The following is a 26,877-nucleotide window of genomic DNA, read 5'->3' as shown; positions in this document are numbered from 1 at the left end:
GGCTGGGCATGGGAGGCAAGGAGCGGCCAGCTGCCCAGAGCCCCTATTTCCCCTGCCCTGCTCTTTTCCTGTGCATGAATAACATTTGGGAAGGGGACCGGGGGCCCGAAATCCTGGGTCAGAGGAAGGAGAGGGCTGGGGGCTTGGATTCCTGGGGTGTCAGAGAGCAGGGGGCTGGAGGCCCAGACAGAGACGTGACAGGAGGGGCAGGGACAGCGAAAAGCATCTGCCAAAAGCGTGGGCTTCAGAAGTACAAGCTGGGCTTTGATCCCAGCTCCTGCTTTGGCTGTGACCTTGGGCACAAGGAAGGGCCTCTCTGAGCCCCTTTTGCCACTTGTGAAATGAAAAGCCAGCACTTCTCCCTAACACCAGCTTGTGGATTCCGGGAGCCCCACAGACTGTATCCTCCTCAGGGCTCTGAGCATTCCTGTTGCCCAGTCAGGACGGTAGATTCTGGAACCACACGGTCCAGGCCTGAATCTGGGCTGCCAGCTGTGTGACCTTGGGCGAATAACCCAGGCTCTCTGAACATCCAGTTTCTTGGTCCACAAAACTGGGAACTAGCTGTACAGACACCATTGTTCGGTGATGCAACAAGCTACTACCATACCCCGGAAGTACTGGGGACAGTCTCCGGTCCACGGTGGGTCCCATCTTAGAGCCGACTGCTCTGACGGGCCACACAGAGCACTCAAACACTGTCACCTTCCCAGCAGCCTGTGACATGAATCCCAGCTCTTTCAAGACGACAAAGCCGAGGTTCACAGTTGAGGTGGGCTGTGAAGCCACACAGGGACAACCGGAGGAGGTGGGATTTGTCCTGGTCCCTCCAGGGTGTGGGAACCTCAGAGCCACGGGGTCAGGGGAGGCCGAATGCCTGGTCCCAAAAGGGGTCCCGGTGCCAGCCTGGCCCAGGCTGTCAGCTTTGGCCTCACAAGCTGCTGGCAGAGCAGGTGCGGCAGCCTCTCTGGGTGAGGGGGGTCATCTCTGTCCAGGCGCCTTCCTCCCTGACCATGTGTGTGTGGGGGGGCAGGCGGGGTTTCCGGTCCTGTCTGAAGGGTCAGAGGTGTCAGTTTCTCTGGGCCCCAGGTGGCAAAGGGACAGCTCCTCATGCTCCAGCTTCAGAGGCCTGAGACACTGGGCACCCCGCCCCCACCCCTCTCCCCACCTGAATCAGACCCCAGCCGGGCCCCCGAGGCCCAGGAGTGCTGGAGCCCAGGCCCTTCTCCCCCTCAGACACAGCCACTGATTCTGAAGCCTGTCCAGGTACTTCAGTTCTTCCGGAAGCTTCTGATAGCTCTGACCTTCCCATCATGAAGAGGTGCTCACACCCCATCATGCCCTGCTCCTTTAGGAAGCTGCGAAGACCTCGGAGTCCCAGCTCAGTGTCCCCAGCCCTGCACTCAGAGACAGCGTCACCTGTGTCCACAGCTCGCAGGGACAAAGTCCTCTGCAGCCACTCTGGCAGGACGAGCTGGGGCGAGTGACCCAAGACCCTGCCCTCCTGCTGAGGGAAGGCCTGTGATGCCCCCCGAAGGCGAAGTCCCAGGCTGTGTGACCCTGGGCCAGGCCCTTCCCCTCTCTGAGCGGGGTCCAGGCAGCAGCCAGGCTTGAGAACCCCGTGGTTGGTGTCGCTCTTCTGCGCTGACCCTGCCGCGCCCCCTACCGGCCGATGTGGGAACGTCGGCCGGATGGAAAGGGCCCAGGAGGCGGCAGACACAGCTGGAAAAGCAAGGCCTCCCACTTAGCTTGGTTTTTTATGTATATATATATATTTTTTTTCTGTAAAATGTCCGGGTTCTTCCATAACTTATAAACATGATTTCTACCGGGGGTGGGGGAGGGAAGGAGGGCGGGCAGAGTGACCGGGGCTGGCAGCTCCTCTCCTTGCTGCCCCCCGGGGCCGGGCCCAGGGCCCTTGGGGGACGGGGACACCCCAACACCTCCCTGTGGTCTGTTGCCCCTCTGCCCCTGGTGCCCAGAACCCCATGTCCTCGACTCTGGAGCCCCTTCCGGGACCCCAGCCCCCTGGGCACATGGCCCCTGCTGCTCCCAATGCTGGAGCCAGTTCCAGAGTCCCCCTCAGCTGCTGGGGTGGCGGTTGTGGGCATCAGAATTGGCCACACCAAAATGTGTCACTTTGGTTAAGGACAAGGGACTGAAAGGAACTTTGACCTTCCCCCTAATTGCCTAAAAGAATTTAAGATAGAAGTTGTGTCCCCAGGACAGGCCGTCACCACAGATAACTCTGGGCATCTGTAGGCTGGGAGGGTCCTTGTTAAGCCCGTTCTTATCTCAGTTCTACTTCCCAAACATTTGCTTTTCCATTTCCATGTGAGTTGCCTTCCTGCCCTTTGAGGCCCCAGATCACTATCCCCCGTGTCCTCCTTTGTCTTTAGCTGAAGATGGTGTTTAAGGTGATGGCTTCAGCCATTTAGGCAAGTTCCTCCATTTTCCTGGGCTTCTCCCAGGTACACATGTTATAAAGCTTTGTGTGATTTTCTCCTGTTATTCTGGGAGGGGCTGCTGGTGGGGCAGGAGGGGTGAGGTGGGGGCAAAGCTCGGGGCCCATCACCCACCTTCTAAAAAGCGTCCCAGGGTCCGCAGGACCCCCACAGTCCCAGCCCGCCGCCCTCTACTGTCCCCTGTGGCCCGCACCCCACTCAGAGCTGAGTCCCCTCTCGCCCGCTGTCTGCAATGGGACTGAGGCCTGTACCTTTGAAGAGCAGGTGGGCCTTGGGCAGGCCCAGCTGGTACCCGAAGGAGACACTCGTGTCCTGCATCCTCATGCTGGCCTCAAACTCCACGCCTACCTGCAGCTGGAGGGCCAGGCGGCAGAGTCAGCTTCCTAGCTGCACGCCCGGGGACACCAGCCCCGGGATGTGTGTCCTCGTGGCCCGGCTGGACTAGCTCACCTGGTCACTGGCTTTGTGGTAGTACGTGGCATGCATGCCTGCTTGGCCCAGCGTGATGGTCGCCAACCAGTTGTTCACTGTGAGGGAGCAGGGTGGGGGTGAGAGCAGGTCACCAAGGGACGTGGGCCTTTGGGAACCGGGATTCCCCTCCTCCCTCAGACCCAGGGGTCCTGCCCCAGCCCTGACTCCCGCCCCAGCCCAGGCTCACATGTGTATTTCCCAGCTAGAGACATGACGGTGCCCTCCTCCCCGGGCCGCCGGTGGTAGACCAGCTCTCCACCCAGAGCCAGACACGGCGTGATGCTCTGCAGGTAGTGCGCCACGAGGACCCCTGCGGGCGGGAGGGCGGGACGTTCCTGGGCCGGGTGGTTTCTGTCCAGCAGACCCCTGCTCCCAGCAGCCGTCCGGGCTCACCCCTGCTGCAGGCTTGGGGCTGCCCTCTGGCAGGGCTCCCTATGTTGACGTCTCTGTCTGGTCCTCTGCCCCTGGGCAGGAGGGATGACCCTGAGGCCCCGAGCGTGTTTGCTAACCTGTGACTGTCCCCCACGGGCCTGAAGGTCTGGAGCCCAAGGGCCGAGGCAGACAGAGACAGTCTGAGAGGTCATGACCCAGCAAGAAAGAGGAAGCCCCAAGGAAAAGGGACCACAAAGACACGCAGGACACGGAGGGCACAGAGGTGGGGGAGAGAGAGGGACAAGGAGGGCTGTGGGACAGGACGCACCGAGATGCTTCCCAGATCAAGAAACCAGATCCCAGTTCCCACCCGGCCCAGGGAGCAGGGCAGGAAGGAGGGGACAGGATCGGGGGCTCACGTTTGCAGGCACACCGGGGTGGGGGCTGACTCAGGGCCCAAGGGAGGTCGAGGGTTCACAGCCTCGGCCCTGGTGGTGTCCTCTGGGGAGGCGGGGGTCAGGGTGGCCTGGGGCTGCCCCCTCTGGGCTCACGCGGGCCCCTGTGAGCGCTTCTTCCCCCAAAGAGGAGACGGGACAATTCGACACGCCCACCAGTTGTTAAGCCAGCAGCACCCCTCTGGCCAGGCTCGTCCACTCATTCAACTGAGGGGAAACTGAGGCCCAGAGACGAAAAGGGAACTGTCCAGAGGCAGAGACACAGGGACTAAACTCAGAGTCTCTGTCCTCCCAGCTCTGGGTCCTCCCAGCACAGCCACAAGGCCCCGGGCGGCTGGTCCCGGCTTCCAGATAGAACCGCTTCCTCCTCCCTGAACACACCGGCTGTTCTCTGCGGGCTGCAGGAGCAGAGCTTTCTCTCTCCCTCTCTCTCTCTCTGCCATCAGGCCCGCACACACTGTCCCTGTGCCCCGGGGACCTTCCCTCTGCTCAGTCTGCCCAACTCAATATTTGCCCCTGTGTATTTCCTGGATTTGGGTCCTTCTCTGCAGCATGACCCTGGTCAGAGCCACCACCACCACGGGACACTGCAGTCCCCACCCTGATCCCCCTGCAGGGGGCCAGCAGACAGAGCGGCCACTGGGAGGCTGTGAGGACCCAGTCAGAGCATGGTCCCTACTGCCCGAGTCTCCCTCCAGGTCCCCATGTGTGGGCCCCGAGGATGCTGGCTCGTCCCCATGCCGCAGCCCATCCTCTCTGCTCCCTGAGCACCTCCCAGGCGCCAGGCCCAGGATGCTCACCCTCCAGAGTGGCCCAGCTCGCGGCCTCCTTGAGGCCTTTGTGGGGAGCCCTTCCCCCTTCCTGCATCTCCAGCTCCCCTGACCCTCTCTGTTGTTTGTCCCGCTCACATCCAGCCCCGGCTCCCCCAGGCCCGGGGGCTCCCCAAGGCTGGGCCTGGTCAGGACCAGCGGTTCTCAATGGGGGGCCATCCTGCAGGGTCTGGAGGGGCCGTGAAGAACCTGGTGAGTTCGAACCCCCGAGAGCAGGAAACGCAGTGAGTAGAGGTGTGTTAGAGCAGACAGGAGGCCTCCAGCGAGGGCAGAGAGCAAGAGATAAAGATGAGGTGAAGGGAGAGAGGGAGGCGGAATGGCCACTCCTGGCTGTTCCCTTGCTCGGCTGGCCCCATCAGGATTCCTTGGGGACATCCCTGGGGCAGGAATGGCAGGCACCCAGGGCAGGTGCTCAGGTGGGGCAGCACCTGAGGGAGGCCATTCTTGGCCCCAGTGGACAGGACGCCCCTCCCCCTGCACACCCCGGGCTCTGGGGGCCTCTGGCGGACCTTTGCCCATGTGGTGCCCTCTCCACGTTCCCACAGACTAGACCCCAACCCCCGTTTGAGAGAAGCCGCCCCTGTCACTTCAGGAGGGACGGGGTCCCCTGTGAGTAGCTCTCCCAGCCCTGACCCTTTCCTGGGCTGGCTTCCTCACCCCATCATGTCCTGTCACTTTGAAATCTGGAAAGACTTTGGAGTCCCAGCTCAGTGTCCCCAGCCCTGCACTCAGAGACAGCGTCACCTGTGTCCACAGCTCACAGGGACAAAGTCCTCGCAGCCACTCTGGCAGGATGAGCTGGGGCGAGTGACCCAAGACTCTGCCCTCCTGCTGAGGGAAGGCCTGTGATGTCTCCAGCAGGCGGAAGTCCCAGGCTGTGTGATCCTGGGCCAGGCCCTTCCCCTCACTGAGCAGGGTCCAGGCAGCAGCCAGGCTTTTTTTTTTTTTTTTTAAGATTGGCAGCTGAGCTCACATCTGTTGCCAATCTTCCTTTTTTTCTTCTTCTTCTCCCCGAAGCCCCTAGTACCTAGCTATATATTCTAGTTGTAGGTCCTTCTAGCTCTGCTGTGTGGGACGCCGCCTCAGCATGGCCTGACGAGCAGGATCCCAACTGGCAAACCCCAGTCCGCTGAAGCAGAGATTGCGAACTTAACCACTACACCACCAGGCTGGCCCCCTTGCTTGTTTTTTTCTTTTTATGTATGTTTTTTGTTGTTGTTTTTGTAAAATGTCCAGGTTCTTCCATAACTTACAAACATGATTTGTACCAAGGGGGTGGGTGGGAATGTGGGTGGGCAGAGTGATGGGGATGGGGACGCTCCTCTCCTTGCTGTCCCCTGGAGCCTATCCCAGGGCCCGTTGGGGGACGGGGACACCCCAACACCTCCCTGAGGTTGTGTGGCCACCTCTGCCCATAGTGTGCAGAATCCTGTGTTTATTTATTTGGGAATAGCCAGGAGAACTGAAATTCAGATTGTGCATGCTATGGTGCACCATAGCCAATTCTAGAAAACGAAGGAGGGGAGCTGCCTCTTTAGAGAAAAGGGGGAGAGGCAGGGGCTGTTCTAAACCAAGTCCACTGGGGCAGAGTAGTGGTTCATGGGGGAAATAGCTTCTCATTGGCTGAGCTGTGGCGTTTCTCATTGACTGAGCTGCTGTGTTTCTCATTGGCTGAGCTGTGGTGTTTCTCATTGGCTGAGCTGTGGCATTTCTCATTGGCTGAGCTGTGGCATTTCTTGTTGGCTGAGCTGTGGCATTTCTCATTGGCTGAGCTGCTGTGTTTCTCATTGGCTGAGCTGTGGTCTTTCTCATTGGCTGAGCTGTGGCATTTCTCATTGGCTGAGCTGCAGTGTTTCTCATTGGCTGAGCTGCTGTGTTTCTCATTGGCTGAGCTGTGGCATTTCTCATTGGCTGAGCTGTGGCACTTCTCATTGGCTGAGGTGCAGGGTTTTTCATTGGCTGTGCTGTTGCCAGGCAGACAGGGAAATCTTCCTCCAGTAGTAAAGCAGTTATTGAAGAACCAAGACATTTTCCAAAAGATATGCATAAATAAACCCCAATGGAAATGAGTGACCTCAGTTTTCCTACTTCTGTCTGCTGCCTGCTTTGCTCATTCAATCCTGCCCAACCTTCCCACAGTGACCAATAGGGGGCACTGCAAGGCCCGAGGTGGGGAAGGGCAATGCCAACCACAGCGGAGTCAAATCTGGCTGCTGCCTGGACCCCGCTCAGAGAGGGGAAGGGCCTGGCCCAGGATCACACAGCCTGGGACTTTGCCTTCGGGGAGCATCACAGGCCTTCCCTCAGCAGGAGGGCAGGGTCTTGGGTCACTCGCCCCAGCTCGTCCTGCCAGAGTGGCTGCAGAGGACTTTGTCCCTGCGAGCTGTGGACACAGGCGACGCTGTCTCTGAGTGCAGGGCTGGGGACACTGAGCTGGGACTCCGAGGTCTTCCCAGCTTCCTAAAGGAGCAGGGCATGATGGGGTGTGAGCACCTCTTCATGATGGGAAGGTCAGAGTCATCAGAAGCTTCCGGAAGAACTGAAGTACCTGGACAGGCTTCAGAATCAATGACTGTGTCTGAGGGGGAGAAGGACCTGGGCTCCAGCACTCCTGGGCCTCGGGGGCCCGGCTGGGGTCTGAGTCAGGTGGGGAGAGGGGTGGGGGCGGGGTGCCCAGTGTCTCAGGCCTCTGAAGCTGGAGGACGAGGAGCTGTCCCTTTGCCACCTGGGGCTCAGAGAAACTGACACCCCTGACCCTGCAGACAGGACCGGAAACCCCGTCTGCCCCCCCCCCCCCCACACACACACTCACACACATGGTCAGGGAGGGAGGCGGCTGGACAGAGATGACCCTCCATCACCCAGAGAGGCCGCCGCACCTGCTCTGCCAGCAGCTTGTGAGGCCAAAGCCGACAGGCTGGGCCGGGTGGCACCGGGCCCCTCCTGGGACCAGGCGTTGGGCTGTACTTCAGCCTGGACTCTGGAGGACTCAGGGCCACCATGTCCCCAGCATGAGAGGATTGGGGTCTGACGTGGCCTCCACCGGGACCCCTTGTGCTGACACGTGGAGAACAGACTCCAAGGGGTCCCCAGGCGCGGTGGAGGCTGAGAGGTGGTGAGATCGGGATGGACCTGGAAGCGGAGATGTGGATGCCAGTGGAGTGGACGTGGGGGCTCAGAGAGGGGTCTGATGCCCCCTGGGTTGGGCCTGAAGGTCAGGAAGCATGGAGCTGCCAGTTGCTGCATCTGTCTGTCTGTGCTGCCATCTGCTCTGCGGGCGGAGCTGGCTCTCGGGTGGGGAGGATGGAGGGAATGAGGCTGTGAGGGCTGGAAGCCAGCAGCCCTGGAGTGTCCAGGAGAGTCCTAGACTCTGCCGCCTGCAGGCAAGGGAGTCATCTCAAAGGAGGCCTGACCTCTGAGCTTCCTCAGGGGAGAAGGGCGACCCTGGTGGGGAGGAGGGAGCAGCCGGAAGAGGCGAGGAGGGAGGGAAGGGCCATGCCATGAATCCAGGACACGGAGGACGCTGGGTGGGAGAGGCCTCCGAGGTGAGGCTGCATCGCAGGGCCCCATGGAATGAGGGCTTTCAGGCAGGAGAACCTGTTCTGTCCCCCGCTGAGCTGTGACGGCGGCGTCACCCTTGTGCTCATGCACTCGCTGCCATGGGGCCACGGGAGCTCTTCTCACCCTTGCTGGAAGTGCTGTGTCTTCCTCCCCAGGACCTTTGCACACACTGTCCCCCCTGCTTGGAATTCTTCCCTCTGCTGTCGCTGTGGCTGAGTTGGGGGGAGTCAGGGCACACACGGCCCCCTCACCCAGAGACCTGCGGGGACCACAATGATGCCCGTGTCTGCGCTGTGTCCTCAGCCTGTCCCTGGCCTTTGTAGCTCCTCCCTCTGAAATGGTCTTGCTGGAGTCGTCTGTCTCCCACAGGATGTCAGCTCTTTGGGGGCAGGAACTTACCTGTCTTACTGCCCACTGTGTGCCCAGGGCCTGGAACTGTGCGGGGAACAGAGGAGGTGCTCAGAAAACACTGAACACAGGAGTGAGCGGGGGTGATGGCAGGTCCCATCTGACTCTTGCCCTTTGTCAGACCCGCAGAGAGTTGTGTGCTTCCTGTCCTTCATTCCGTCGTTCTAGGCCCTAGGGACAGGGCAGTGAGAAGGGCTGGTGGAATGCCCTCCACAGCCCTGTGTGCTGGGTGCTGCCATTATCCCCATGTATTGAGGCGCAGAGAGGGGAAGTGCTTCCCCAAGGACACACAGCAAGTTGGATTCGAGGGTCCATGCTCTTCTCTATGGCGCTGGGCACCCCCTGCAAACATGGTGTCGTCCTTCTGTGCTCCCCAACACGGGCCTCCAGCTCTCCCTCTGCTGGAGCCCAAGGCCACCAGTGACACTTTTGTCCCTCAATTCTTACAGGTGTCTCTTCTTCCCTCAGACACTCATCAGACAGGGCCCACTGGGCTGGGTCAGAGCTGAGATCATGAGGAACTCAGCAACGACAGCTGGGCCTTGGGAACCCCGTGGCTCCATCCCCCGGGGCCTCAGTTTCCTCATGTGTCACATGTCACAGCAGCAGCGACCACCTCTTGGTGCAGGCCGTAGTGGCAGAGCCCATCTTTGGCCCTCAGTGCAGGGCCAGAAGCAAATGACAGTCCCTGTGTGTCAGATCCCTGTGCCCCACAGTGGGCCAGGGGTCAGTGTGTTCCCGGCCCCATTCCACAGATGTGGGAGCCAGCCCTGGGGGTGACATGAGTCCCCCAGGATCCCACGGCAGGAAGCACAGGACCTGGAATTTGACTTTTGGCCTGACTCGAGAGCCCAGGTTCTCCTGGTGGCCTCCCTGTGGCCTCAGCTCCTGCCATGGAGCCTCTGCTCCCTTCTGAGCATCTGGCCGGTGCCCAGCTCTGGGCAGGCGGTTCTGAGACCCAGCAGTGACTGAGATGGCCCCTTCCTCCCCCACAGAGCTCGCAGGCTGGGGGACGACATTGGCCTTTGAACAGAGCCTCACACAGGGACATCATTCCTGGGGTGAGGAAGCCAGCCCAGGAAAGGGTCAGGGCTGGGAGAGCTTCTCACAGGGGAGCACGTCCCTCCTGAAGTGACAGGGGCAGCTTCTCTCAAACGGGGGTTGAGGCAAGAGGGTGGAGAGGGCACCACGTGGGCAAAGGTCCGCCAGAGGGCCCCAGAGCCCGGGGTGTGCAGGGGGAGGGGTGTCCTATCTACTGGGGCCAAGAATGGCCTCCCTCGGGTGCTGCCCCACCTGAGCACCCACCCTGGGTGGCTGCCATTCCTGTCCCAGGGACATCCCCAGGGAATCCTAATGGGGCCAGCCCAGCAGGGGAAAGGTCAGGCGAGGCCGCCCCCACCTCCCTCTCTCCCTTCACCTCATCTTTATCTCCTGCTCTCTGCCCTCGCTGGAGGCCTCCTCTCTGCTCCAACACACCTCTACTCACTGCGTTTCCTGCTCTCGGGGATTCGAACTCACCAGGTTCTTCACAGCCCTGCAGGATGGCCCCCCATTGAGAACTGCTGGTCCTGACCAGGCCCAGCCTTGGGGAGCCCCTGGGCCTGGGGGAGCCGGAGCTGGATGTGAGCGGGACAAACAACAGAGAGGGTCGGGGGAGCTGGAGATGCAGGAAGGGAGAAGGGCTCCCCACAAAGGCCTCAAGGAGGCCGCGAGCTGGGCCACTCTGGAGGGTGAGCATCCTGGGCCTGGTGCCTGGGAGGTGCTCAGGGAGCAGAGAGGATGGGCTGCGGCATGGGGACGAGCCAGCATCCTCGGGGCCCACACATGGGGACCTGGGGGGAGACTCGGGCAGTAGGGACCACGCTCTGACTGGGTCCTCACAGCCTCCCAGTGGCCGCTCTGTCTGCTGGCCCCCTGCAGGGGGATCAGGGTGGGGACTGCAGTGTCCCGTGGTGGTGGTGGCTCTGACCAGGGTCGTGCTGCAGAGAAGGACCCAAATCCAGGAAATACACAGGGGCAAATATTGAGTTGGGCAGACTGAGCAGAGGGAAGGTCCCCGGGGCACAGGGACAGTGTGTGCGGGCCTGATGGCAGAGAGAGAGGGGGAGAGAGAAAGCTCTGCTCCTGCAGCCCGCAGAGAACAGCCGGTGTGTTCAGGGAGGAGGAAGCGGTTCTATCTGGAAGCCGGGACCAGCCGCCCGGGGCCTTGTGGCTGTGCTGGGAGGACCCAGAGCTGGGAGGACAGAGACTCTGAATTTAGTCCCTGTGTCTCTGCCTCTGGACAGTTCCTTTTTTGTCTCTGGGCCTCAGTTTCCCCCTCAGTTGAATGAGTGGACGAGCCTGGCCAGAGGGGTGCTGGTGGCTTAACAACTGGTGGGCGTGTCGAATTGTCCCATCTCCTCTTTGGGGGAAGAGGCGCTCACAGGGGCCCGTGTGAGCCCACAGGGGCAGCCCCAGGCCACCCTGACCCCCGCCTCCCCAGAGGACACCACCAGGGCCGAGGCTGTGAACCCTCAACTTCCCTTGGGCCCTGAGTCAGCCCCCACCCCGGTGTGCCTGCAAACGTGAGCCCCCGATCCTGTCCCCTCCTTCCTGCCCTGCTCCCTGGGCCGGGTGGGGCCTGGGATCTGGTGTCTTGATCTGGGAAGCATCTCGGTGCTGCATCCTGTCCCACAGCCCTCCTTGTCCCTCTCTCTCCCCCACCTCTGTGCCCTCCGTGTCCTGCGTGTCTTTGTGGTCCCTTTTCCTTGGGGCTTCCTCTTTCTTGCTGGGTCATGACCTCTCAGACTGTCTCTGTCTAACTTGGTCCTTGGGCTCCAGACCTTCAGGCCCGTGGGGGACAGTCACATGTTAGCAAACACTCTTGGGGGCCTCAGGGTCGTCCTTCCTGCCCAGGGGCAGAGACCCAGGGAGGGACCTCAACAGGGGCAACTCCCAGCGATCGCTAAGCACCAGCTGTGTGCCGGACACGCTCTGGATGCTGTGCCCCCCTCCCCTCCTTGGTGGTCCTCACAGCCTCGAGAGGCAGTCCTGTTTGCAGAGATGTGACAGCAGTGGCCCGTGGTTACTCCCCCGGCCTGGGCTGGGGCTGAGATTAGAACCCAGGGTAGGTGTGCTCTTGCCCACCTGTTGCTCGTGCTTCTTGCAGAGGCTCAGTGGTTCAGAGTCTGGGCGTGGGATGAGGAAGGGCCTGGATCCCACCCCTGATGTGTTCGGTGATCATGAGTGAGTGAGCGAGGCTGCTGGGAGCAGGGGTCTGCTGGACAGAAACACCCGGGCTCAGGAACGTCTGCCCTCTCGCCCGCAGGAATCCTTATGGCGCACTACCTGCAGAGCATCACGCTGTGTCTGGTTCTGGATGGAGAGCTGGTCTACCACCGGCAGCCTGGGGAGGAGGGCACCGTCATGTCTCTAGCTTGGAAATACACATGTGAGCCTGGGCCAGGGCGGGAGTCAGGGCTGGGGCGGGACCCCTGGGTCTGAGGGAGGAGGGGCTGGGGGATGGATTCCGGGGTCTGAGGGCGGAGGGGCTGGGGGACCTGGACCCCTGGGTCTGAGGGAGGAGGGGCTGGGGGCCTGGACCCCTGGGTCTGAGGGAGGAGGGGCTGGGGGCCTGGACACCCGGATCTGAGTGAGGAGGAGTCTAGATACATCTTTCTTGAATATAGGATTCTAGTCAAAGCCTTGGTAATGCAGCCATTATTTGCAATGTGTCCTGTTACAAGGAGAACAGACTTTCACTGAACCCATGCAAAGACACACATCACCATGACAAGAATACTTTAGAGTTTCCAAATTCTGGAGGGATGCAGTAGAGAGAAAAAGATAAATGTTTAACCCTTGTTGCAAAGATACACTTTACCAAATTGCTGTAAGTTATAGATGGCTTCAAGCAGAGGAGGAAGAGCGATCCTTGACGTCTGGACAACAAGCCCTGGAAGCACCAGTCCTCCTCTCCAGTTGCAGAAACTCCACCCAGCTCCGTGTCGTGATCTTAAAGTTATCAGAACCAGTATGCCAGAGTACTTGCCAAAGTCTTTTTCATGAATCTCTTTGAAAATGAAACATATTTGTAAAAGCATCAGAGTAAAACAATAACTCTGACAGAAGCCTTTTTTTTTTTTTTTTTTTTTTTGCTTTTGAAAGGCAATGGGTAAATGCAATGGACAAGAAAATTAGGTATTTTTGTGATATACGTTCTAGATAGTCAATAGAATCACAGGTAATAACATTATAGTAGGACATAGCAGATGTTTAGGAATTTTATATCATCTCTAGAACACTTTTTAGTAACACTCACCAATACCATACAAACTAAAAAGTCTTGTCTCTCATTCAGCCATGCTCCTCATGTAATCTGATACACCAAATAAGCATAATTAGAGGAACGTCTCCTTTTATAAAGAGAATCAATCTTTTGAGATGTCCCAGGTGCCCTCTGGAAAATCCCAAAGTTACATCCTGGTCAAAAAACAGCATTTAGAATTTGAATAGTTTGGGAAGCTTGTCAAAAGTATCAAGAGGTTTGGACACTTGACCAGATAGGATCATGGATCATTACAAAATAATACTTAAGTATCTATTTGACCAAAGTAACAATAACAGGTTTCAAAGGCGAATACAAAAGGTTACATAGTTGTAAGCAAAACTTCCCTCCTTCAATACTGAGAAGACTCAGGTTTCTTGCATAATTAAAGATCTGATAGAAAAAACACAGGAAATTACTTTGAGGAAACTGAAAAACTCTGTTTTCTTGTCCTATTGCTTAAACATAAAGAAGCTTTCGTAATGTGTTATCAAGAGCAGACCAATAGCCTAAGAAAACCTCGCCCTCTTAACAGAAAAGATTTTAATTTGCATCAGCTTATTTTGATATTAAAATTTATTCATTCCAATCTTTGCCAGTCCTAACCACTCATAAAATTCTTTTCCCAAGATTCCTTTCCCTCAAGCTTCTACAACTTTCTTTTTACATTGGGATTTTGTTGTGTTTCCTTCTACCCCTTCCTGAAATAGCCAGCCTCTCTTTAAAACAAAATTATGTCCATTCCTCATACCTTCTTTTACTGACACACACTTTACTTTCCTTGCATACAGACATGTTTCCCTTTTATTTCTAATAGCTTTATTTACATATATTAGAAATCTTAATCCTTAGAATCCTCAATTCCTAGTGAAAATTAAGAACTAAGAGATCACAGACTGGCAGATTTATAAGCACATTTCATAATTTCTAGGAGTATCTGCCCTTTGAATATGGCAGTCTTTCCCATGTGGCACAAGGCATGGTTACCAACATACCGAAATTTATCTTTAGTTTCTTTGCAATAGGAAGCCAAAATTTGATAAACCTATATTCAGATTCAGTAATTTACATTTTAGTATTTTATCTTCTTTGGAAAATGATTTAGGTATTCAAGACTATCCTTTATTTAGTTTAGCTTAGTGTAGACTCTGTTCTTATTTACATTTATTTTAATTACTTGATTTTTACAATAACGTTTGGATTACACATTAAATAGCCAACCATCATCCCAAGTTACTTTCTTGCTGACAATTTTGTAACAGAGACAGCATGAGCCCCCTTGACTAGTAAACCCAGGCAGAGAGAAAAGTTGCACATTTGCATGACGCCCAGGACTAACAACTCAGAAGATGTGCCTGTTTTAATTTACACCAACAACCTTCAGTTGGCTTTTATTTACTAATGATTAATCCTAGAGGACATGAACCTGAGAAGCATTTAAGTGAGTTTCCATTATATTTCTGAGATTTAAGAATACTTACTTTATAAGCACTTAATTTCAAGGCAATTAAATAGAGCTTTTTACAAATCAATTCTAACCATATCAACCAGAGGTAGAAAAATATCACATCTCTATGACACACATACATAGACACAGAGACAGACATTAACAGAGACTTCATAGCTTTCATTTTAAAACTTTTAGCCACGTGTCAGGTACAAAACTCAAAAGAACAGTTGGATCCAAATTGTATTTCTGGCAGATGGACTAAGTTAAGGTTACTTGTTCAGGTGGCTACAGTCTTTAATGAAAGATTTTTACCAGCATGCTGTAAGGATCCTGTAAGCTGCTTTTGGAGTCATTCTGTCTATTATCAAAAGTCTCGGGTAAGTGCTACTCAAAATTTCCCTTCTAGTTGTTTATTTGCTTCATTAACTTAGAAATAGTAATCAGGGGCTTAGCATTTGAGTCCTCAGAGGGTCTGATCTTAAAGGGGCAGGTTTTCTCAGAGCAGAAGAGAGGAAGATGGCATTGGGGGTGGGGCCTAAGTATAAGAAGGATGCCAGGGTGGAGTCTGAGACAAAGGTTCTGGGAAGACAAACCAAATGGCACCTGAGACAAAGAACAAGGGGGAGGGGAACATGAGGCTCCAGAGGCCATTTTGTTCTCCCTCAGTTCTTCAGTTGTTTCAGCCAGTTTAGACACGGTATCTTGTGCTGAAGCAATTTTAGAGCTCTGTGCGTATCCAGAAGCCTCGAGATACCGATGAAAATAGACGTATCCTTCATCATGCTTAATTCTAGAGCCACAGACTTCCAATTTGGTTTTAAGAAAAGCTAGCCAGGAACAGTGCTACCCTCAAAAAACAACCCCATACTCACCAAAGGACGATGCTCTGAACCCAAGGACCATGCCTTGAATGTGGAGGATAAAATTCCTTCCCTGAGAGGACAAGCCTCTCAAATGCTGAATAACCTGAGAGCTCAGAATGCAAAGGGAGCGGAGCTCAAATTCCAAGAGGAGACTCGATAAACCAAAAGCAGGCAGCAACTCACAGAAGTGACGGGCATGGGGGTTCAGTGTGGGACCTCATTCAACTCTGGGGGTCACTGCCTCCTCTGGAGCCCACTTCTGACACCAATATGTTGACCTGAAAGCCTCAACAAGTTTATCCAGGGCTGGCCAAAGGAACTGTAACTCAGGACCCGCATGCGGTGGCAAACCCTAGGCAAATCCACAAAACAAAGGAGGGGAGCTGCTTTCATAGGGAAAAAGGGGGAGCAGGGAGGGGCTGTTCTAAAGGAAAGTCCATTTGGGGAAAGTAACAGCTCAGGGTAGCAACAGCTTCTCATTGGCTGAGCTGTGATGTTTCTCATTGGCTGAGATGTGGCGTTTCTCATTGGCTGAGCTCTGGTGTTTCTCATTGGCTGAGCTGCAGTGTTTCTCATTGGCTGAACTGTGATGTTTCTCATTGGCTGAACTGTGATGTTTCTCATTGGCTAAGCTGCTATGTTTCTCATTGGCTGAGCTGTGACGTTACTCATTGGCTGAGCTGTGGCGTTTCTCATTGGCTGAGCTGTGGCATTTCTCATTGGCTGAGCTCTGGTGTTTCTCATTGGTTGAGCTGTGGCATTTCTCGTTGGCTGAGCTGCAGTGTTTCTCATTGGCTGAGCTCTGGTGTTTCTCATTGGCTGAGCTGTGGCATTTCTCATTGGCTGAGCTGCTGTGTTTCTCATTGGATGAGCTGCTGTGTTTCTCATTGGATGAGCTGCTGTGTTTCTCATTGTCTGGGCTGTTACTGGGTAGGGAAAGAAATCTTCGTTCAATAGAAAAACAGGGAAGAACTGAAGCATTTTACAGGACAATAATGAAATACACACACACACACACACACACACACACAAAACCCCAGGTGAAATTGGAGGCCTCTGTTTTCCTATGTTGCATCTGTGGCTCCTTTGACCCATTCCTTCCAGCCTGACCTTCCCACAGTGACCAATAGGGGGCACTGCAGGGCCCAAGCGCAGAAGAGTGACACCAACCACAAGGGATTCAAGCCTGGCTGCTGCCTGGACCCCGCTCAGAGAGGGGAAGGGCCTGGCCCAGGATCACACAGCCCGGGACTTCCATCAGCTGGGGACTCCACAGGCCTTCTCTCAGCAGGAGGGCAGGGTCTTGGGTCACTCGCCCCAGCTCGTCCTGCCAGAGTGGCTACAGAGGACTTTGTCCCTGCGAGCTGTGGACACAGGCGACGCTGTCTCTGAGTGCAGGGCTGGGGACACTGAGCTGGGACTCCGAGGTCTTCCCAGCTTCCTAAAGGAGCAGGGCATGATGGGGTGTGAGCACCTCTTCATGATGGGACGGTCAGAGCCGTTAGGTACTTCTGGAAGAATTCAAGCAGCCGGACAGGCTTCAGAATCAATGACTGTGTCTGAGGGGGAGAAGGGCCTGGGCTCCAGCACTCCTGGACCTCGGGGGATGGGCTGGGGTCTGACTCAGAAGGGGAGGCGGTGGGGGTGGGGTCCTTTGTGTCTCACTTCCTTCCCTCCTCCAGCTGGGTCGTGGACCTCTTGTCTATCCAACAAGCCCAGTGGGTGCAGAGTCCAGGCTGCAGGGTGAAAGAGAGGCCCACCCTGGGAGGGTCAGTACCGCCCATGGAGGTCAGGGCTGGGAGATGGAGCTGGGAGCTGACACACAGAGAAGCCAGGGCTGGAGCTGGGAACCACCGGCCTCTCCTCTCCCACGCCCTCAGTGCTCAGAGGAGGGGAGCAGGGTTCCCACTGCAGGGGACTGACCAGGCTGATGCTCCTGTCTCCCAGGCCAGGCTGCATTCTCCTCACCCCTGTGCCTGCTTTCTCTCCGGCACCCTCTGCACCACGAGGGCTTTCCCTGGCCCTCCCTTGGTGTCCCTGTGGAGGCGGGTCCCCTCTCCCACGTGACTCACCCAGAGCCCAGTGAGGAGGGAAAGGGTCAGTGGGCTCAGAGGCCAGGGCCTGTCCCCAGCTCCGCATTCCACTGATCACAGTGTGCCCTGGAGCTGGGGCCACCCCTCTGAGCCTGTTCCCCAGATGTCAGTGGGAGAGAGGGGCACCAGCCACGTCTGTCACTTGAAGACCTGAATTCTGAATCCTCACGTAGGAAGATGTCTGAGCAGACAGGGCTGTCCCACCTCATGGCAGCCCCAGTCAGGTCAAGACTTGGAACAGGGGCTGGGGACAGAGCTTTGGGAGACACAGGCTGGCAGGGGTGCTGTGGGGCAGAGGCTGACCCCGGCAGGGATGCAGAGAGACAGCCTGAGGTCTGGGAAGGGGAGGGACTACCCACACCCATCTAATCATTCACTGAGCCATTGAATGTTATTGGCTGTGCCTCAGTTTCCCCATCTGTGAATGGAAACTCCTATAGGTGTGATGAAGATGAAACTGGAAAGGGCAATTTGTTTTTCTCTTCTTTTGGGTCAGTGCAGGGAGGGGAGCAGACTTTGGGTAGATGTCTGGGGACTGCTGGTCTCACCAGGGAGGCGGATGTCTGGGAAGGCAGCAGGGGGGTTGACAGGGACCGGAAGTGCTGAGCTGGCAAGAGGAGTGTTGCAATGCTGCCAGGGTAGTGTCTGTGTGTCCCTTTCAAACCATCCCCTTTCATCTCCAGACTGACATATGGTGGGGAGACACAAGGCCAACCAAGAAGAGTCTGGATCTGGGGCCTCTCTATGCCCAGCTGCCAGGGATCACTGGGGGTCAAAGGCAGCCCGGAGGAGGGGGGAAGCCATAGATCCAGCCCTGAGAGGCAGATGTGGTGGAGGGAGGGGAGATGGGAGCCTGGGTGCCAGGAGGGGCCTGAGAGGGTGATGAACAGCAGACGGAGTGTTTACCGGGCCCGGCAGCCTTGGAAATGGGGGAGGAATGGAAGAGGGGGCCTGGGGGATGGATGGTGGGGCCCAGGCTGGAGCCTTGCAGCGCAGGTTTTACAGTTGAGACAGGCTGAAAGGACCCCTTCCCAAAAGGGAGAGAGGAGGCTGTGAGGTTCAGACCAAGAGAGCAGAAGGGAGGCCTGGGTGCTCCAGATGCAAGTTGTGGGGCGTGAAAGGCGAGTCTGAGAGTGAGATTGGAGGGGGCCTGCCGGGGGTAGGAGTGTGGGGCAACTGCGTGACCACAGAGACGTGGAGCGGGAGCTGTTTGGGCTGAAGAGGCTTGTGAAGAGGGGCGGGATGGAAGAGGGCCGGGGTCCAGTGTGAACGGAGTCCCTGAGCTACCCAGAGGGAGAGGGAGAGGCCCTGAGGCTGGGAGCAGGGTGTGCATCAGGAGGGGAGGTGGAGACTGCCCCCTGAGGGGGAAGGGCTGGAGCAGGCAGAGGGCCCCACAGTCAGGGAAATTTCGAGATGCGGGCAATGGACAGCCAGGGGCTTCGGGCCAAAGGGTCATGACTGTGCCTGACGTGACCCGCTGCCATCAGCAAGGGGCCCAAATGGAAAGGTGAGAGGACACAGGGAGGCAGGCCCAGGGGAGGCCCAGGGGGAAGGAGGGGAGACCTGCCCCACCCCTCCCCAGCCTAATAAAGGCCCAGGCCAGGCCAGGTTCCCTCATCTCCCCTGTCCCTCACTGGTCCAGGTGGGAGCTCACCTGTCCTGTCCCTCTCTGGTCCAGGTAGGTGCTCACTGACTTCCCGGGAGGGACCTGGGGGAGGGACATGCTGTGTCGCTGATCACCCCATCCCGCTTCTGTCTCCAGAGCCCCCTCACCAGCCATGAGGCTCGCTCTGTCACTCCCGGTCCTGTTGGTGGCTCTATGGATGGTGTGTGAAGGTAAAAGAGGAGAGGAGACCCCGGAAGTTTGAGATTTGGAAGTGCGAAGCTGGCCCCAGGCCTGGGGTCCAGGCTCAGAGGACTCTGGAGAGCTCTGGGGACCCTTATGTGCCCAGGTTCCCCTGTCCTGCATTCATCACCCCACTACATCCCGCCAGCTGGGTCTCAGCTTCTCTAAGGGGTGGTCCAGCAGGTGGGAAATCTGCCCTGTGGAGCCCCAGCAACACATGATGTACTGACCCCCACCCCTCCAGGATTGGCTGTCTTGCTTTTACAGTGTGGAAGGGGGGGCGGGGTGTGTCCAGGGGGAGAGAAGGCAATTCCCAGCAGCTTGAGACCCACTTGGGGGCCCCACTACCTCCCCCCATTTTAACACCAGGAGCCCCAAGAATCCCGTTCCTGGACCTCCTTTCCCATCCCTGACACTCATCGGGAGGCCTCCCAATACTGAGATGTTTGCACACTCCCCGTCTCCTGGACAGGCCGAGCCCCGGCCCAGGCAGACCTAGAGCCCGACCAGGCGGACCTAGAGCCGGACGGTGTCATCGACGTCATCTGGGCGTGGTGGAAGAAGGTTGGAAAGCGCCTGGGGGAGGAGATTGTGAAACACATCATCGACGACATCAACAAGAAGAACGGAGCTTCAGTGACCCGGTGAGTCCCCTTCCCGGGCCCGGGTGGGCTGGGTGCATGGATGAAGACACTGGGAAAACTGAGGCTGGGGAGGGTGACAAGGTCCCTGCGGTCACACAGCTGGCTCTCTGGGTGCTCAGACTTGGGGGACAGGTTCCTGACTCCGGCCAGGCTCATGTGGAGATGGCCCCAGGTGGTGGGGACAGGCCCAAGCTGGGGCTGCACAGACCTGGGGCACAGGCTGGGGCAAACCCTCTCCTCCTATGACGTCAGGAGCCGCAGTTTCTCCGTCTGTGCCATGGGGGCTTCTGAGGGGAAGGACCTGGAGGGCCGCATGGGGCCTGGCACAGTGTGGACGCTCCATGGTGTTTCGCCCACAGTGGCTCTGTCTGAGGAGTTAGGAAACCATTCATTTGTGAACAAATATGCATTGAGCATCGGCTCAGGGCCAGGACCTGGTGCATTAGGGAAGGAGAGCGATGAACAGGACGAAGTCACAGCCCACAGGGAGCTGCCATTTGGGGGAGGGAGCCGGAGGGGAACAGCCCATGAACCAGGGAGTTCCAGGAGAGGAGCCCAGAGGGAGCACAGCACTGAGAAGATGATAAACAGGGTGTTGAGAACAAGCAGGGATGGGGAGGGGCTCTTGTAGACAGGGCGACTGGGTCTGCTCTGAAGAGTGACACTTTCAGTTGAGATCTCAATGAAGGAAAATGCAGCAGGGACTAGGAATCTGGGGACAATGTTCCCTGTGGACGGGGAGTGCAAAGGCCCTGAGGCAGGAAGATGTGCACATAGTCAAGGAGAGGGTGGCATTCTAGGACAAGGGAACAGCCTGAGCAAAGGGCGGGTGGCTGGAAAGTGTCCTCGAATCAGCAGGGGACAGGGGACAGAGAGGACAAGAGCAGGCGTTGGGGCAGAGAGGGCAGGCCTTGAGAGCCAGGCCAGCGTCAAGCATTCTGATTTTAAGGAACTCTGGTCCCTCTGGGAAACAGGCACAGAAGCGGGGCCACCAAGTCCTGGGCTCCTCTGAATCTTCTTAGTGGAAGAGAGAGACCAGGGAGTCAGGGTAGGGGCGGGATTGGGGCAACACACAGTGACCTCTCCCCGTCTCTCTCTACAGGAAAATGGCATCAAAGCCAACTGGGAAACCACAACACAAGAATACATGAGGACACAAGCACACACCGGAACACAAGCACACGCCAGAACACAAGCACACGCCAGAACACAAGCACACGCCAGAACACAAGCACAAGCCACAACACAAGCACACACCAGAACACTGCTGCCCTGAACACTGGGAGAGTTTCTCACTCTAACCTAAGATTCTGCCCCTGAAGAAGCTCTGAAACTTCACACACCCCAGGCCCCGGTGCTGAAGATTTCCCACAAGGTGCCCCATGTAGCCCCCACCCCCTACCAGCAATAAAAATCCTAATGAGACTTCTGTGTGCTTCTTTGCTGTGGGGTGGGGGCTATGGGACAGGGTGGGGGTTGTGTCTTTGGGAAAGAGATGCTGAGACTCACACGTGTGGACCATCCCTACTTGCTCTGTCCTGAGGACTCTGAAGTTCAGGATCTCAAGAGAATCCTCACGAGAACCTTGGGAGCTGGGCCCTATTAATCCCATGAGGGTATTGAGGCCAGAGAGTGATACTGAACCTCCTGATCCTAAGTCTGTGGGCCTGACGCACAATAATACAATCACTGAGGCCGGTACTTAGCGAGAGAGAAAGGTTTATACGAATGGCCAAAATGGGAAGGTGAGAGGATAGGTTCTCTGTAATCCACCTTACCCAGAGGAGAAAGAATCCACCTTAACAGGAGGAGAAAGAATCCAGCTTAACAGGAGGAGAAGGAATCCACCTTAACAGGAGGAGAAGGAATCCACCTTAACAGGAGGAGAAGGAATCCACCTTAACAGGAGGAGAAGGAATCCACCTTAACAGGAGGAGAAAGAATCCACCTTAACAGGAGGAGAAGAATCCACCTTAACAAGAGGAGAAAAAAATCCACCTTCACAGGAGAGGAAAGCAGGGTCTTTGTAGCGCTAAGGGGCTGAGGAGGAGGCGAATCAGAAAACAAAGGGGAAGTCCGTGTTTCTTTCACTCCAGATAAGCCCCTGGGCAACGTGACTTCTTGGCATCAGCACAGCTGGGGGCTGGCTATCTGGGGGCCGTAACTTCCTTGGAGGCATTGTTCTTTTTCCCAAAATGAGCTCCTAAATCCTTGTGTCCCTTGAGTGACGCCTCAGGGTAAACAAGAAAAGAACAAATTAACAAGATTCACTGCTTTTCAATTGTGCCTGCGTTGGGAACAAGGCCGAAGAGTGATCAAGTTCTTATTGAACATTTATCGTAACCCTCAGGAACCGGGCTTCAGGGCTCGAAGGACAGGAGCTGGCCCAGTGGTGCAGTGGTTAGGTCGTGAGCTCCACCTCGGGAGACCAAGGTGTGCAGGTTCAGATCCCAGGCACAGACCTACACATCGCTCATCAAGCCATGGTGCGGCGTCCCACATCCAAAACAGAGGAGGACTGGCACACATGTTAGCTCAGGGCCAGTCTTCCTCAACAACAACAACAAAAAGAGTTGAAGGCACCTGTGCAAGGCCACACAGGCAGGAAGTGGAGAACCGCAGTGGAGCCCAGCCTGGGGTTATGGCTCTGCTCTGCTCTTTCCTGGCTGGGCTCCCCAAGAGAAGGCACTGGGTTGATTCATGGCCATGCCCACAGGAGCTGTTTATCACACTGTCAGTGGATGAGGGGAAGGGATCTGGACGAGGACAAGGGCTGGACATGAGCTAGAGACAGACCCAAAGCCCACCCTCCAAGTCTCAGCTTTGATATCCCCTCCTTCAGGCAGCCCTCCTTGACCTCCAGGCTGGGTCAAGCACCTCCATCCCAGCCTTGCTCACCCTGGGTCATCACTGTCTGGGGACAGGTTTGTCTCCCTAACTGGACTGTGAGCCCCAGAAGGACAAGGCCAGGACTGTTGTCCGCAGGCACAGCTCAGCACAGGCCTGGGCAAGGTGCAGGGGCTACAGCACTGGATGAATTTGTAGTTATACTAAGTCTGACAAAACCCCCTAAACGTTACATTTTCACAAAACCCCTCTGTGGTAGATGCTGTCACTGCCCCTATTTTACAGAGGAAGAAACTGAGGCACAGCAGGCTAAAGTCACTTGTGTGAGTCACATAGCAAATGTGGGTAGAGCCGGGATTTGAGCCCAAGCAGGGCTCCAGGGTCACATTCTTACTCACTCTGCCTTCCTCTCACCCTGCCGAGCATGCTGCCGTGACTGTGCACACACGTCCCGCCCCAGGTTGTGTTGGCATCACATCCGCCATATTATGATGCACCCACCTTCGTCACCAGGTAAAAATCGTAGGAGGCGCTGCACTGGGGCTGGCTGGTTGGTATGAGGGTGTATTCTGGACTGATTTAACCCAACACTTACTAATTTTCAATTGGCCATTTTTTTCGCATTTTGCAGCCATTCCACTGATATTTCCAGCATTTTCATCAGCCCCTGGAAAGCTCTCAGGCCAGAGACGCAAGAGACCCACAGGGACAGAGGAGCTGGACGAGCGGTTCTGGAGTGAGTGTGTGCTCTGCTTGTGAAGGGAGCCTCCAGCTCAGGGGCAGAGAGAGGAAAACAACCAAAGGACCCAGTCAGCTCCCGGTCCCCGGGCAGAGGGCAGAAGAGCGGAAAATGGCAGGTGCTGGTGAGGACGTGGGCACCTGGGAAGCTGCCTCCACTCCTCAGGATTGCGGGCTGGGTCACTGCAACGGAGAGCAGCCTGGCAGTTTCTAGTGACGTGAAGTATCTGTGTCCTGCGTCCCAGCGATCCCAAGTCTGCTCCGATGCCGGGGCCGGAGAAAGACACGGGGAGACGGGTGAGGATGTTCATTACAGGGTTGTTTGTTATTTCTTTCTGTCCCACTCATCAGCTCTTAGGGGTCTCTCTTCATTTCTTGCTTCCTTTCTCCATTGGAGCTCCTGGCCTTGCCTCTCTCTGACTGCTGTCAGCTCTCCCCGTCTCTGCCATCTTCCTCTCTGTGTCTCCCTCCATCATGGAGCTCAGTCTCCCACACTCTTCCCTCTCATCCCAGCTTCTGTCCGTCTCTGTCTCCTTCTCTTGGCCTTTCCCTCAGCCTTTCCCTCCCCTTCCTTCTCTCCTTTGGGTCTCTCTGTCCTCATCTTGCCCTCCCCCACCCCGTCTTTCTCCCTGTCTCCGCGCACACGCTCCCGCCCTCTCCGCTCCCAGGGTGCTGATGGAGGACATCATGGAGGAGGTGAAGGCCCACAAGTCAGAGGTGGAGGAGCAGCTGGGCCCGATGACCCAGGAGCTGCAGGCTCTGAGGGCTTGGCTGGATAATCATCAGGTCAGGATCTCAAAATGCAGTTGAACAAAAATGCAGGTGCACCCGTTTGCACCCAGAGATGCTCGGACAGAAATGCGGGTTGCACTCTATCTGCAGCTAAAGGTCCTTTCAACCTGTCTTCAGCCTGAAGGGAATTACCTTGGCCCTTAGAAGGAATGTTTCCAATTAGATAAGATCATTTAAGAAGCATGCTTAAAAGCAAAAGCTTCAAAATCCCAAAGTCATCTTATTGAAACTTTCATTGCAAAAAGAAAAAAAAATAATTTATAAAAGGTTCCTAAAAGAAAAGCCTATTAGGTCCTGGCTTTACGAACACTCCCGTGATCTACCTTTGAAAGAGGGCCCAAAAGAAGCCCCTCCCAGAGAAAATGAGATTCGGAGAGATTTCCTGGGAAACTTCTAGGTGAGAAATTAAGGGAGCGGTCAACATTCCCAGGTATACTTACTGTTCATCCTGGCTACAAACCTGACAAGACGTTACGTTTAAAAGGATTTAGCAACTTAGGGTCAGAAATTCAGCCAAATTGGAAGCTCATATTCAGAGCCTGATAGGCATTTTTCAGACATTCCTCCTTAAGTTAAAATAAAACTAAGCACCCAGAGGGAAAGAAGCAAATTAGAGGTGATGCAGTTCGACGTGCAGATCAACCAGTAATGTCATTTGAGTGACAAGACGATTTCTGAGGAATTAAGAACAACTGTCTTTATTTTACAAATCCTTGCAAAACTGGAAAGGCAGCTGTAGAGGCAGTTCAGATTCCACCCATGTCCTCTATCTTACAAGGCGTGTAACCTCTCTGGGAACTGTTATCTAGCCAATCACCAATTCCTAAGATGGAAGGGGGAAAAAAAGGGAAAAAGAAAGCGAAAACCATGTATTTAGTGCCCTCACTCAAAATCTACCATTTTAAGTGTCTTCCCCACAAATATTAGTAGAAAAAGCTTAAAAGAAAACTTGGATTCATAACTAGTGAGCTTTGTATTACTGTACCTGATTCATGGCACTAATTTTAAAACAATAGCTGTGGAGTCTCTGTGTATGTTTGTCTATTTATACACATGTGACATTTTTACCCCCAGATATAATTTCTAAATGAGCTCAATTCAATTGGTTTACAGTTAGATGCTTATGTAAATGTAGTAGAAAGTAACTCAAACGTTTTTTAAGTTAAATGAGATAAAGTAATCTTTGGTAAATGAAAGCTTATTTAATTTTGTTGGTTTGATTGAAATAGGAATGTGAGTTACCAACACCGCATACGACGCAGCCATGCAGCCCTTATTCTATGTGGGTTTATTGGTCGAAAAAGCTCATGTTATCACTGTTATAAAACTTGTTAGCAAAAATAATATCTCAGAACGATAGCTAATTTTGTCTAATGTCTCATGAAGTCTTGTAGGCAATCTACATAATTATTGGGAATAAGTGAACTAAAGAGATGTGGAAAAGATAACAGTGTTGGGTGAACTTCTTAACAATAATTACGTGTTATGGGGTATGTACTTAAAATAACTTCAAAAGCTTTGCGGTAACTTGAAAGCTTAGGGTTCTGCCAAATTAAGTTAAACTGTAAGATTTACTGAGTATCTAGGACATTTCCACACAAGATATTAGATATTAGATATTAATTAATAAACATAGATTATCTACCTTTGGCATCTTCTTACAGAGAAACTGGAAAAATACTTGGGTTTATTGATAAACACGTTTTGTGCCATGTTGACAAACTTTCTTTGAGAAATCATGTGTTTCTAGACAGTATTTATGGATCTGCCAATCCACAGGATGCCAATATGAAAAATTAAGGAAAGTAAGATGTGTGTTTTCAGTAAAGAGGATTTAAGGAATGGAGATATCTTTGTTTGGTTAAGAAAGATAAATTTGTCCTACAGTACAGGGAAGGAAAGAAGACACAGAATGAATTCTGCATTTAAATGAAAGTTAGAGAAGGTTTGTGGAAGAACCCTGAAAAAAGAACTTTGTGGATAGGCATGTGGGTGAAGATGAAAACAAATTCAATTAAAGGAATAAGTTTTCATATCAAAAGTAAGCTGGTATGAAAATCAAAATTTGTTTTTCTTTCTCTTAAAAAGATAAATTTCTGAACTTTTAGTCTACTCTTGATAAAGAGATTATAAATGGTTTTTCTTTACCTATGAGTAAGACTGTGTAAAGGATACAAAACCTATGTTCTGTCAAAAAATTTTCTGTGTTCAGAAAGGTGCAGGTCTATGAATGTTTTTTAACTATTTAACTGTGTATGTTTGCTTTTAACATCTTCTCTCATCACTTTAGTTAAATGGATAACTAAGCTTTGCTCCACAGAGAGCTATCATCCTATTTGACCAAGTGTTTTTAAATCTTTTGATATTCTTGACACTTTCCAAAAGTTCAAATCCTAAATAAATTCTGTCTTTGACTTGGAAGTAACTTTGAGAATTCCAATGGATCCCTGTGACTTCTCAAAGAATTTGTTCTCTCTTTGTATAAAAAAGGAGATATTAAGCTAGTTAGGCTCATTTGGCATGGTAAATTACCTGATAAGCATTGTCACAAAAATAATAAACCTTCTTAGGTTATATTGTGTGGGTGAATGTTATTAATATAAATGTTCTTTAAAATGATATAACATTCCTAAAGTTCTGATCTGTCCTGGTTGTAAGTCAGAATTCTAGATATTTTAAAATGTTATGTCACAGAAACAATGAAATACCTTTGTCAACTGCCATTTTTAAATCTTT

The 26,877-nt window shown here is 54.2% G+C and overlaps 2 protein-coding genes across 9 annotated transcripts in view; one reads left to right on the top strand and one right to left on the bottom strand.

The window, feature by feature from the left end:
• Positions 1-24: 24 nt before the first annotated feature.
• LOC106838889 (apolipoprotein C-I-like) lies at positions 25-21,189 on the top strand. Of its 7 annotated transcripts, XR_011498532.1 has the most exons (6): positions 25-808; positions 11,870-11,992; positions 12,445-14,695; positions 19,037-19,110; positions 19,593-19,764; positions 20,867-21,189. XR_011498532.1 is itself a non-coding variant. In XM_070498883.1 (5 exons), coding segments are annotated over exons 1-5 (420 nt in total). In that variant the 5' UTR covers positions 10,042-10,182; the 3' UTR covers positions 20,916-21,189. The 7 variants fall into 7 exon arrangements, 4 of the variants coding, with proteins under 4 accessions (XP_070354984.1, XP_070354986.1, XP_070354985.1 ...); XR_011498533.1 differs by lacking the exon at positions 12,445-14,695 and having other exon boundaries at positions 618-772; XR_011498534.1 differs by lacking the exon at positions 12,445-14,695 and having other exon boundaries at positions 644-808.
• The window catches only part of LOC123281166 (mitochondrial import receptor subunit TOM40 homolog), a 30,588-nt gene continuing 5,066 nt past the window's right edge, over positions 1,356-26,877 (bottom strand). For both annotated transcript variants that reach the window (XM_070498882.1, XM_044759594.2), the window contains exons 5-7: positions 3,124-3,246; positions 2,916-2,992; positions 1,356-2,819 (exon numbers count right to left, since the gene is read on the bottom strand). In XM_070498882.1, coding sequence (XP_070354983.1) covers positions 2,664-2,819; positions 2,916-2,992; positions 3,124-3,246 — 356 coding nt within the window. In that variant the 3' untranslated portion in view covers positions 1,356-2,663. The remainder of the gene's footprint in view (positions 2,820-2,915; positions 2,993-3,123; positions 3,247-26,877) is intronic.

Source organism: Equus asinus, chromosome 26, assembly GCF_041296235.1.
Source record: "Equus asinus isolate D_3611 breed Donkey chromosome 26, EquAss-T2T_v2, whole genome shotgun sequence".
Classification (NCBI taxonomy): domain Eukaryota; kingdom Metazoa; phylum Chordata; class Mammalia; order Perissodactyla; family Equidae; genus Equus; species Equus asinus.
The sequence above is the reverse complement of the archived record's forward strand: the minus strand, read 5'-3'. Positions and strand labels throughout refer to the sequence as shown.